Genomic DNA, 11,100 nt, shown 5'->3' with positions numbered 1-11,100 from the left:
TGTGTTTTATCTTTGAAATGAATTTAACGAGGACCCAAGCCAGTGATAGTGATTTTATCTGTGAGCAAAGTGAGAGCAGTCGGACCTGCCCTGGACTCACGTTTCTCCACATTCTACACCTCAATCCAATTGGGTGTAAATTTAGTCTCTGCCTCTCCAAAAGGCCATTTCCATTTTTATCAGATAAGGAAAAGGCAAGGTGGGCGCACAGGTGACGTGACTGCACTCGTATCGACGGAGACCCCGGACACACGGTGGCAAATCCCAACAGGGGCGCGGGTAGATATCCCACCTCACAAGACAGCTCAGCTCTCCCTCAGAGCCTCCTCCCTACGACAGCTCAGCTCTCCCTCAGCGCCTCCTCCCTCCCTCCGACAGCTCAGCTCTCCCTCAGCGCCTCCTCCCTCCCTCCGACAGCTCAGCACTCCCTCAGCGCCTCCTCCCTCCGACAGCTCAGCACTCCCTCAGCGCCTCCTCCCTCCGACAGCTCAGCTCTCCCTCAGCGCCTCCTCCCTCCCTCCGACAGCTCAGCTCTCCCTCAGCGCCTCCTTCCTCTGACAGCTCAGCTCTCCCTCAGCGCCTCCTCCCTACGACAGCTCAGCTCTCCCTCAGCGCCACCTCCCTCCCTCCGACAGCTCAGCTGTCCCTCAGCGCCTCCTCCCTCCCTCCGACAGCTCAGCTCTCCCTCAGCGCCTCCTCCCTACGACAGCTCAGCTCTCCCTCAGCGCCACCTCCCTCCCTCCAACAGCTCAGCTCTCCATCAGCGCCTCCTCCCTCCCTCCGACAGCTCAGCACCTCCTCCCTCCCTCCCTCCGACAGCTCAGCACCTCCTCCCTCCCTCCCACCGACAGCTCAGCGCCTCCTCCCTCCCTCCCACCGACAGCTCAGCGCCTCCTCCCTCCCTATGACAGCTCAGCTCTCCCTCAGCGCCTCCTTCCTCTGATAGCTCAGCTCTCCCTCAGCGCCTCCTCCCTACGACAGCTCAGCTCTCCCTCAGCGCCACCTCCCTCCCTCCGACAGCTCAGCTCTCCCTCAGCACCTCCTCTCTCCGACAGCTCAGCTCTCCTTCAGCGCCTCCTCCCTACGACAGCTCAGCTCTCCCTCAGCGCCTCCTCCCTCCCTCCGACAGCTCAGCTCTCCCTCAGCGCCTCCTCCCTACGACAGCTCAGCTCTCCCTCAGCACCTCCCTCCCTCCGACAGCTCAGCACTCCCTCAGCGCCTCCTCTCTCCGACAGCTCAGCTCTCCTTCAGCGCCTCCTCCCTACGACAGCTCAGCTCTCCCTCAGCGCCACCTCCCTCCCTCCGACAGCTCAGCTCTCCCTCAGCGCCTCCTCCCTCCCTCCGACAGCTCAGCTCTCCCTCAGCGCCTCCTCCCTACGACAGCTCAGCACTCCCTCAGCGCCTCCTCCCTCCGACAGCTCAGCTCTCACCTCAGCGCCTCCTCCCTCCCTCCGACAGCTCAGCACCTCCTCCCTCCCTCCGACAGCACAGCACCTCCCTCCCTCCCTCCGACAGCACAGCACCTCCTCCCTCCCTCCCTCCGACAGCTCAGCGCCTCCTCCCTCCCTCCCTCCGACAGCTCAGCGCCTCCTCCCTCCCTATGACAGCTCAGCTCTCCCTCAGCGCCTCCTCCCTCCCTCCGACAGCTCAGCTCTCCCTCAGCGCCTCCTCCCTCCGACAGCATAGCTCTCCCTCAGCACCTCCTCCCTCCCTACGACAGCTCAGCTCTCCCTCAGCGCCTCCTCCTCCCTCCCTCCGACAGCTCAGCTCTCCCTCAGTGCCTCCTCCTCCCTCCCTCCACCAGCTCAGCTCTCCCTCAGCACCTCCTCCCTCTCTCCGACAGCTCAGCTCTCCCTCAGCGCCTCCTACCTCCCTCCCTCCGACAGCTCAGCTCTCCTTCAGCGCCTCCTCCCTCCGACAGTTCAGCTCTCCCTCAGCACCTCCCTCCCTCCGACAACTCTCCCTCAGCGCCTCCTCCCTCTCTCCCTCCGACAGGTCATCCCTCCGACAGCTCAGCTCTCCCTCAGCGCCTCCTCCCTCCCTCCGACAGCTCAGCTCTCCCTCAGCACCTCCTCTCTCCGACAGCTCAGCTCTCCCTCAGCACCTCCTCTCTCCGACAGCTCAGCTCTCCCTCAGCGCCTCCTCCCTACGACAGCTCAGCTCTCCCTCAGCGCCTCTTCCCTCTCTCCGACAGCTCAGCTCTCCCTCAGCACCTCCTCCCTCTCTCCGACAGCTCAGCTCTCCCTCAGCACCTCCTCCCTCCCTCCGACAGCTCAGCTCTCCCTCAGCGCCTCCTCCCTACGACAGCTCAGCTCTCCCTCAGCGCCTCCTCCCTACGACAGCTCAGCTCTCCCTCAGCACCTCCTCCCTCCCTCCGACAGCTCAGCTCTCCCTCAGCGCCTCCTCCCTACGACAGCTCAGCTCTCCCTCAGCGCCTCCTCCCTACGACAGCTCAGCTCTCCCTCAGCGCCTCCTCCCTCCGACAGCTCGGCTCTCCCTCAGCGCCTCCTCCCTCCCTGCCTCCGACAGCTCAGCTCTCCCTCAGCACCTCCTCCCTCCCTACGACAGCTCAGCACTCCCTCAGCGCCTCCTCCCTACGACAGCTCAGCTCTCCCGCAGCGCCACCTCCCTCCGACAGCTCAGCTCTCCCTCAGCGCCTCCTCCCTCCCTCCCTCCGACAGCTCAGCTCTCCCTCAGCGCCTCCTCCCTCTCTCCGTCCGACAGCTCAGCTCTCCCTCAGCGCCTCCTTCCTCTGACAGCTCAGCTCTCCCTCAGCGCCTCCTCCCTCCGACAGCTCAGCTCTCCCTCAGCGCCTCCTCCCTCTCTCCGTCCGACAGCTCAGCTCTCCCTCAGCGCCTCCTCCCTACGACAGCTCAGCTCTCCCTCAGCGCCTCCTCCCTCTCTCCGTCCGACAGCTCAGCCTTCCCTCGGCATCTCCTCCCTCCGTCCGACAGCTCAGCCTTCCCTCGGCATCTCCTCCCTCCCTCCGACAGCTCAGCCTTCCCTCGGCATCTCCTCCCTCCCTCCGACAGCTCAGCTCTCCCTCAGCACCTCCTCCCTCCCTCCGTCAGCTCACCCTCAGCGCCTCCTCCCTCCGACAGCTCAGCTCTCCCTCAGCACCTCCTCCCTCCCTCCGACAGCTCAGCTCTCCCTCAGCACCTCCTCCCTCCCTCTCTCCGACAGCTCAGCTCTCCCTCAGCGCCTCCTCCCTCCCTCCGACAGCTCAGCTCTCCCTCAGCACCTCCTCCCTCCCTCCCTCCGACAGCTCAGCTCTCCCTCAGCGCCTCCTCCCTCTCTCCGACAGCTCAGCTCTCCCTCAGCACCTCCTCTCTCCGACAGCTCAGCTCTCCCTCAGCACCTCCTCCCTCCGACAGCTCAGCGCCTCCTCCCTCCCTCCGACAGCTCAGCTCTCCCTCGGCACCTCCTCCCTCCCTCCGTCTGCTCAGCTCTCCCTCAGCGCCTCCTCCCTCCCTCCCTCCGACAGCTCAGCTCTCCCTCAGCGCCTCCTCCCTCCCCCCGACAGCTCAGCTCTCCCTCAGCACCTCCTCCCTCCCTCCCTCCGACAGCTCAGCTCTCCCTCAGCACCTCCTCCCTCCCTCCGACAGCTCTCCCTCAGCGCCTCCTCCCTCCCTCCGACAGCTCAGCTCTCCCTCAGCGCCTCCTCCCTCCCTCCCTCCGACAGCTCAGCTCTCCCTCAGCGCCTCCTCCCTCCCTCCGACAGCTCAGCTCTCCCTCAGCACCTCCTCCCTCCGACAGCTCAGCTCTCCCTCAGCGCCTCCTCCCTCTCTTCCGTCCGACAGCTCAGCTCTCCCTCAGCGCCTCCTCCCTACGACAGCTCAGCTCTCCCTCAGCGCCTCCTCCCTACGACAGCTTAGCTCTCCCTCAGTGCCTCCTCCCTCCCTCCGACAGCTCAGCTCTCCCTCAGCGCCTCCTCCCTCCGACAGCTCAGCTCTCCCTCAGCGCCTCCTCCCTACGACAGCTCAGCTCTCCCTCAGCACCTCCTCCCTCCCTCCGACAGCTCAGCTCTCCCTCAGCGCCTCTTCCCTCCCTCCGACAGCTCAGCTCTCCCTGCTGTGTGCTCTGTTTCACAGAGACATGGCTCACTCCTGTTTCACCAGACTGTGCCCTACAACCAGAGGGCTTCTCAATCCACCTGGTTTGAGAAGTACGGCGGCCTCAGGCAAGTCAAGTGGAGGTGTTGTCTGCCTCCTAATCAACACCTCCTGGTGTCTAGATGTAGCAACACTGGCGAGTTTCTGCTCCCCGGACCTAGAATACCTGACGCTAAAATGCCGTCCCTACTACCTTCCGCGGGAGTTCAGCTCCGTTATCCTGACGGCAGCTTACATCCCACCCCATGCGAACGTGAAAATCGCGCTGGACGAAATATTCACTACCACAAATAGCCTTGAAGCAAAACATCCCGAGGCCTTGTTCATTGTAGCTGGGACTTCAATCAGACGAAGCTCAAGAGTGTACTGCCAAGTTACCACCAACACGTCTCTGTTCCACCAGAGGCCCAAACATCCTGGACCACTGCTACACAAATATCAAACATGCCGACCGCTCTATCGCCCGCCCACACTTTGGCAAATCTGACCACAAGGCTGTGCTCCTGCTCCCGGCTTATAAGCAAAAAGTGAAGCGGGAGAATCCGTGAAAGAAAGTTGTGCATTGTTGGTCTGAGGAATCGGATGATCTCCTACGGGACTGCTTAGAGTCAGTGGACTGGTCAGTATTTAAATACTCTGCGACCAGCCTGAACGAGTACGCCACTACAGTATCTGACTTCATTAGTAAGTGTGTCGGAGACTGTGAGCCAAAGAAGCAAATCCGCGTGTTTCCCAACCGGAAACCCTGGATGAACAGGGATATCCACTGCTTGCTGAAGTCTCGGTCTGAAGCGTTCAAGTCAGGCGACCCTGACCGCTACAAGAAAGGCAGATATGATCTAAAGAAATCCAGCAAAGATGCCCAAAGACAGTCCCGGACCAAGCTCGAGTCCCAGGCTCGCCACACGGATCCCCGCCGTCTATGGCAAGGTCTGCAAGACATAACGGGCTAGAAGATGAAGGCATGTAAAATCGTCGGCCCCAACGCACCCCTCCCTGATGAGCTCAGCGCATTCTATGCCCACTTTGAGCAAGAGGTCAGCGAGAGCAAGCCCTCCACCCCAGAAGCCGCGGATGAACTTGTGTCTGAGATCACCACTGCAGACGTCAGAGCAGCCTTCTCGAAGGTCAACCCCCGGAACGCCACTGGCCCGGATGGGGTACCCGGACGAGCACTCAGGTCTTGCGCGGAGCAGCTGGCGGGGGTATTCGCAGACATCTTCAACCTCTCTCTACAACAATCTGAGGTCCCTATCTACTTCAAGAAGACAACCGTCATCCCTGTAGCAAAAAATAGCCAAGCAGCGTGCCTTAATGACTATCGTCCAGGGGCTCTGACATCCATCATCATGAAGTGCTTCGAAAGGTTAGTCATGGCACAAATCAACTCCAGCCTCCCGGATTGCCTGGATCCACTACAGTTTACCTACCGCTGCAACAGGTCCACAGCAGACGCCATCTCCATGGCCCTGCACTCTACCCTGGAACACCTAGATAACAAAGACACCTATGTCAGACTCCTATTTACCAACTACAGCTCAGCCTTCAACACCATCATTCCTACAAAACTCATCCCCAAACTCCTTGGCCGTGGCCTCGGCTCCTCCCTCTGCGACTGGATCCTGAACTTTCTAACCCACAGGCCACAATCAGTAAAGATAGGCAACAACACCTCCTCCACGATCATCCTCAACACCGGTGCCCCACAAGGCTGTGTCCTCAGCTCCCTACTGTACTCCTTGTACACCTATAACTGTGTGGCCAAATTCCCCTCCAACTCGATTTTCAAATTTGCTGATGACACCACCGTAGTGGGTCGGATTTCAAACAATGACGAGACAGAGTACAGGAATGAGATAGAGAATCTGGTGAACTGGTGCGACGACGATAATCTCTCCCTCAATGTCAACAAAACGAAGGAGATTGTCATCGACCTCAGGAAGCGTAGTGGAGAACATGCCCCTGCCGACATCAATGGGAACGAAGTAGAAAGGGTCGAGAGCTTCAAGTTTTTAGGTGTCCAGATCACCAACAGCCTGTCCTGGGTATAGTTAAGAAAGCCCACCGACGACTCTACTTTCTCAGAAGACTAAGGAAATTTGGCATGTCAGCCACGACCCTCACCAACTTCTACAGATGCCCCATAGAAAGCATTCTTTCTGGTTGTATCACAGCTTGGTATGGAGCCTGCTCTGCCCAAGACTGCAGGAAACTACAAAAGGTCATGAATGTAGCCCAGTCCATCACGCAACCCAGCCTCCCATCCATTGACTCTATCTACAATTCCCGCTGCCTCGGAAAGGCAGCCAGCATAATTAAGGACCCCACGCACCCCGGACATACTCTCTTCCACCTTACAGCATGCAAAAAACAATACTTTTCACTGTATACTAATACATGACAATAATATCGCAAATCAAAAATCAGCGTCTCCTCCCCCTCCGACAGCTCAGCACCTCCTCCCTCCCTCCGACAGCTCAGCACCTCCTCCCTCCGACAGCTCAGCTCTCCCTCAGCACCTCCTCCCTCCCTCCGACAGCTCAGCTCTCCCTCAGCACCTCCTCCCTCCCTCCCTCCGACAGCTCAGCTCTCCCTCCCTCCGACAGCTCAGCACCTCCTCCCTCCCTCCGACAGCTCAGCACCTCCTCCCTCCCTCCGACAGCTCAGCACCTCCTCCCTACCTCCCTCTCTCCGACAGCTCAGCACCCGCTCCCTCCCTCCCTCCGACAGCTCAGCACCCGCTCCCTCCCTCCCTCCGACAGCTCAGCTCTCCCTCAGCACCTCCTCCCCCCTCCGACAGCTCAGCACCTCCTCCCTCAAACCCTCCGACACCTCAGCACCTCCTCCCTCTCTCCCTCCGACAGCTCAGCTCTCCCTCAGCACCTCCTCCCTCCCTCCGACAGCTCAGCACCTCCTCCCTCCCTCCCTCCGACAGCTCAGCTCTCCCTCAGCTCCTCCTCCCTCCGACAGCTCAGCTCTCCCTCGGCGCCTCCTCCCTCCCTCCGTCAGCTCAGCTCTCCCTCAGCGCCTCCTCCCTCCGTCCGTCAGCTCAGCTCTCCCCCCCTCCCTCCGACAGCTCAGCACTCCTCCCCTCCCTCCGACAGCTCGTCTCTCCCTCAGCGCCTCCTCCCTCCCTCCCTCCCTCCGTCAGCTCTCCCTCAGCACCTCCTCCCTCCCCCCGACAGCTCAGCACTCCCTCAGCACCTCCTCCCTCCCTCCGACAGCTCAGCTCTCCCTCAGCACCTCCTCCCTCCCTCCGACAGCTCAGCTCTCCCTCAGCGCCTCCTCCCTACGACAGCTCAGCTCTCCCTCAGCACCTCCTCCCTCCGACAGCTCAGCACTCCCTCAGCGCCTCCTCCCTCCCTCCCTCCGACAGCTCAGCTCTCCCTCAGCGCCTCCTCCCTCCCTCCGACAGCTCAGCTCTCCCTCAGCGCCTCCTCCTCCCTCCCTCCGACAGCTCAGCTCTCCCTCAGCGCCTCCTCCCTCCCTCCGACAGCTCAGCTCTCCCTCAGCGCCTCCTACCTCCCTCCCTCCGACAGCTCAGCTCTCCTCCCTCCCTCCGACAGCTCAGCTCTCCCTCAGCACCTCCTCTCTCCGACAGCTCAGCTCTCCCTCAGCGCCTCCTCCCTACGACAGCTCAGCTCTCCCTCAGCACCTCCTCCCTCCGACAGCTCAGCTCTCCCTCAGCGCCTCCTCCTCCCTCCGACAGCTCAGCTCTCCCTCAGCGCCTCCTCCCTCCCTCCGACAGCTCAGCTCTCCCTCAGCACCTCCTCTCTCCGACAGCTCAGCTCTCCCTCAGCGCCTCCTCCCTCTCTCCGACAGCTCAGCTCTCCCTCAGCGCCTCCTCCCTCCCTCCGACAGCTCAGCTCTCCCTCAGCACCTCCTCCCTCCCTCCGACAGCTCAGCTCTCCCTCAGCACCTCCTCTCTCCGACAGCTCAGCTCTCCCTCAGCGCCTCCTCCCTCCGACAGCTCAGCTCTCCCTCAGCGCCTCCTCCCTCTCTCCGACAGCTCAGCTCTCCCTCAGCACCTCCTCCCTCCGACAGCTCAGCGCCTCCTCCCTCCCTCCGACAGCTCAGCTCTCCCTCGGCACCTCCTCCCTCCCTCCGTCTGCTCAGCTCTCCCTCAGCGCCTCCTCCCTCCCTCCCTCCGACAGCTCAGCTCTCCCTCAGCGCCTCCTCCCTCCCTCCGACAGCTCAGCGCCTCCTCCCTCCCTCCGACAGCTCAGCTCTCCCTCGGCACCTCCTCCCTCCCTCCGTCTGCTCAGCTCTCCCTCAGCACCTCCTCCCTCCCTCCGACAGCTCAGCTCTCCCTCGGCACCTCCTCCCTCCCTACGACAGCTCAGCTCTCCCTCAGCACCTCCTCCCTCCCTCCGACAGCTCAGCTCTCCCTCGGCACCTCCTCCCTCCCTACGACAGCTCAGCTCTACCTCCGCACCTCCTCCCTCCCTCCGACAGCTCAGCTCTCCTCCCTCCCTCCGACAGCTCAGCTCTCCCTCAGCACCTCCTCCCTCCCTCCGACAGCTCAGCTTTCCCTCAGCTCCTCCTCCCTCCCACCTCCCCTCATAACTCAGGGCTTTTTCCTTTGCCATGCTCCCACAATCCCGTTAGTGTCGCCCCCTCTCTCACCCCCACAGCACTGCACACCGAGTGCTGCAATTCCCTCTCTCTCAGTAATGCCTCCCCCCCCCCACGACAGCGCCAGAAGACACTCAGCAACGCCCCTGCCACTGCTCCCGTGACAGTGCCTTCCCCTCCAGTCCAGAGAACCTGGGGGTGACTCACCTCGTCGCCTCCTGTATTTAACCTGGTACCTCCTGAAGTAAGACTTGTTCTTGACAACTTTTACAAACCCCTGCATCAGAAGAGAGCAGCAATTAGAATGTATTGAATCTTGGAGCAGAGAGGCACAGGAGGCCATTCTGTCTGTCAAGTCAGGTCTAGCCCCTTGACAGAGCTCCCAACAAGCACACAGCCCAGCTAAACATAAAGTATCTTTTGTTGGGAAAATCATATAATCCATACGGTGCAGGTTCTGGCCCACCTGGTCAGCACTGACCCTTCGAAAGACCTCTCCACCTGGGCCCAATCCTCACCCCATTCCTGCAACCCCACCCTAAGGGGCAACTGATCACGGCCAATCCACCTAACCTGCACATCTTTGGACTGTGGGAGGAAACCGGAGCACCCGGAGGAAACCCACGCAGACACGGGGAGGATGTGCAGACTCCGCACAGAGTCACCCAGTGGGGAATTGAACCCGGGACCCTGGCGCTGTGAGGCAGCAGTGCGAACCACTGTGCCGCCCTTTTTAAAAGGCAGCTTTACAGCATTCATATCTGTATTATAAGTAGAAATGAGGTATAGTTTTAAGTGGGGTTAATGTTTTTGTGCTCGTCTTTAAATTTGTAGTTTTTTTAAAAAAGGGGGCAATTTAGCGTGGTCAATTCACCTGCCCTGCACAACTGACAATAGAGGTAGTGTAGAAGCCAAGTATTTCAAATACAACTAGTATAGGTAAAAGATAGCTGTTTAAGCATAAATGTTGAGCCCCAGTTTTTAATACCCATTTATACAGCATAATTCACTTTTACTGAAGTCCGTTGTTCTGGCAAATGCATATTTTCAAAGACAATGTGACATTAAAACAGCAAGATAATTTGACACTGCTTGTGCTAATTGTCAAGGACAGGGACTGAATACACAGCAACATGAAGGCACCATTGTTCACAATGCAGATAACAGCTAGGTCAGAAAAGCTGATGTTGCACATTGAAGATGGACGGCTTGCCATCAAATCAAATGTGTTTGAGTCTAACCCAAACCAATTAGGATTATATTGGGGTGTAATTAGATGACTTAAGACAGATATGAAAGTGTATAACTAAAAAGTTTCTCCCCGCCATTTTGGTTTTTATTGTCTTTGAAGGTGTGTTGTGCTGTGTTGTCTTTCTGTTAGTTTAGTCAGTTTTTGTCTTTGATTCTAGTCTCCAGTTTTGTTTCAGTGTTTAGTTTTTAGGTAATTGTCTTTGGGGGTTCTGTCAGCCCAACAGTCTGTGTCAGTGATGTTAGTCCACTTTTGACTTTGAGTTTAGCTGAAGATTAGCTTTCTCTCTCTCTTCATGTTTCATTGCCAGACTTTGACCTTTTAAAAGTTGCTTTTGAGCTGTCTGCCTAAGCAAAGAAAGATAATGTCTGTAATTCTCTGAAAGCTTCGAATTGTCTACGAATTGCCTTTTAAATGACTTTCAAATTGTAATCAAGCGACTACAAATAAAACAATTCTTTTTGGCACCTGAGGAGTTTATACTGCAAATTTCTGCTGAGTTCCAGTATTCGCAAAGTGCTACTGATAACCGAATAGCAGAGATGATATAAATTCCTTCAACTATACACAGTCGAATAATACAAGGAATCGAGCAACTTAACACAGTCTAGAAATATTACAAATCTTACAACTTGTCGTATTGCGCCAGGACTTGATTCATCAACTAAGTTTCCCCCAAACTTGGCGTAGTTCGACAGGTTAAGATCCTTATAAATTAAAAGATTCCTTCATTTTGGCGTAGTCGGCAGGATTTGATTCATCAACTAAGCTTCCCCCAAACTTGGTGTAGTTCGACAGGTTAAGATCCTATAAATTACAAGATTCCTTCATTTTGGCGTAGTCAGGCAGAAGGGGGGAGTACTGAACGACCTTCGGAGGCCCAAGTGACGACGGAAAGCTTCGAAGATAATCGGAGGAGGTCGGGAACCTTCGGAGATAATCGGAGGAGGCCCAGAAGACAGCCGGAACCCACGGCGAGACTAGGGTAAGAAATATCTTTTTCACCCATTAAAAGTCTTAAAGCCGCATCAATCAGTACTTCGACCCTTGAAAAAAACATTTTTTATAGACTGTGTTAAATAAATCAAGTGCCAGTCGGCAAGATTCCTTCAGGTAGTGGCGGCGTAGTGGCATTGTCACTGGACTAGTGATCAGGATAATCAT

General features: G+C 58.0%; 1 protein-coding gene across 1 annotated transcript in view; it reads right to left on the bottom strand.

Annotated features, from left to right (window-relative positions):
* LOC140389190 (large ribosomal subunit protein uL18-like) overlaps positions 1-11,100 on the bottom strand; it is a 43,573-nt gene that overhangs the window by 26,859 nt on the left and 5,614 nt on the right. Inside the window, exons 2-3 of the mRNA XM_072473353.1 lie at positions 10,566-10,662; positions 8,895-8,964 (exon numbers count right to left, since the gene is read on the bottom strand). Of these exons, the coding sequence (XP_072329454.1) occupies positions 8,895-8,964; positions 10,566-10,662 (167 nt within the window). The remainder of the gene's footprint in view (positions 1-8,894; positions 8,965-10,565; positions 10,663-11,100) is intronic.

The sequence above is a fragment of the Scyliorhinus torazame genome, chromosome 14 (genome assembly GCF_047496885.1).
Source record: "Scyliorhinus torazame isolate Kashiwa2021f chromosome 14, sScyTor2.1, whole genome shotgun sequence".
Taxonomy (NCBI): domain Eukaryota; kingdom Metazoa; phylum Chordata; class Chondrichthyes; order Carcharhiniformes; family Scyliorhinidae; genus Scyliorhinus; species Scyliorhinus torazame.
Note: the sequence above shows the minus strand (reverse complement) of the source record. Positions and strands in the feature narration are given on the sequence as shown.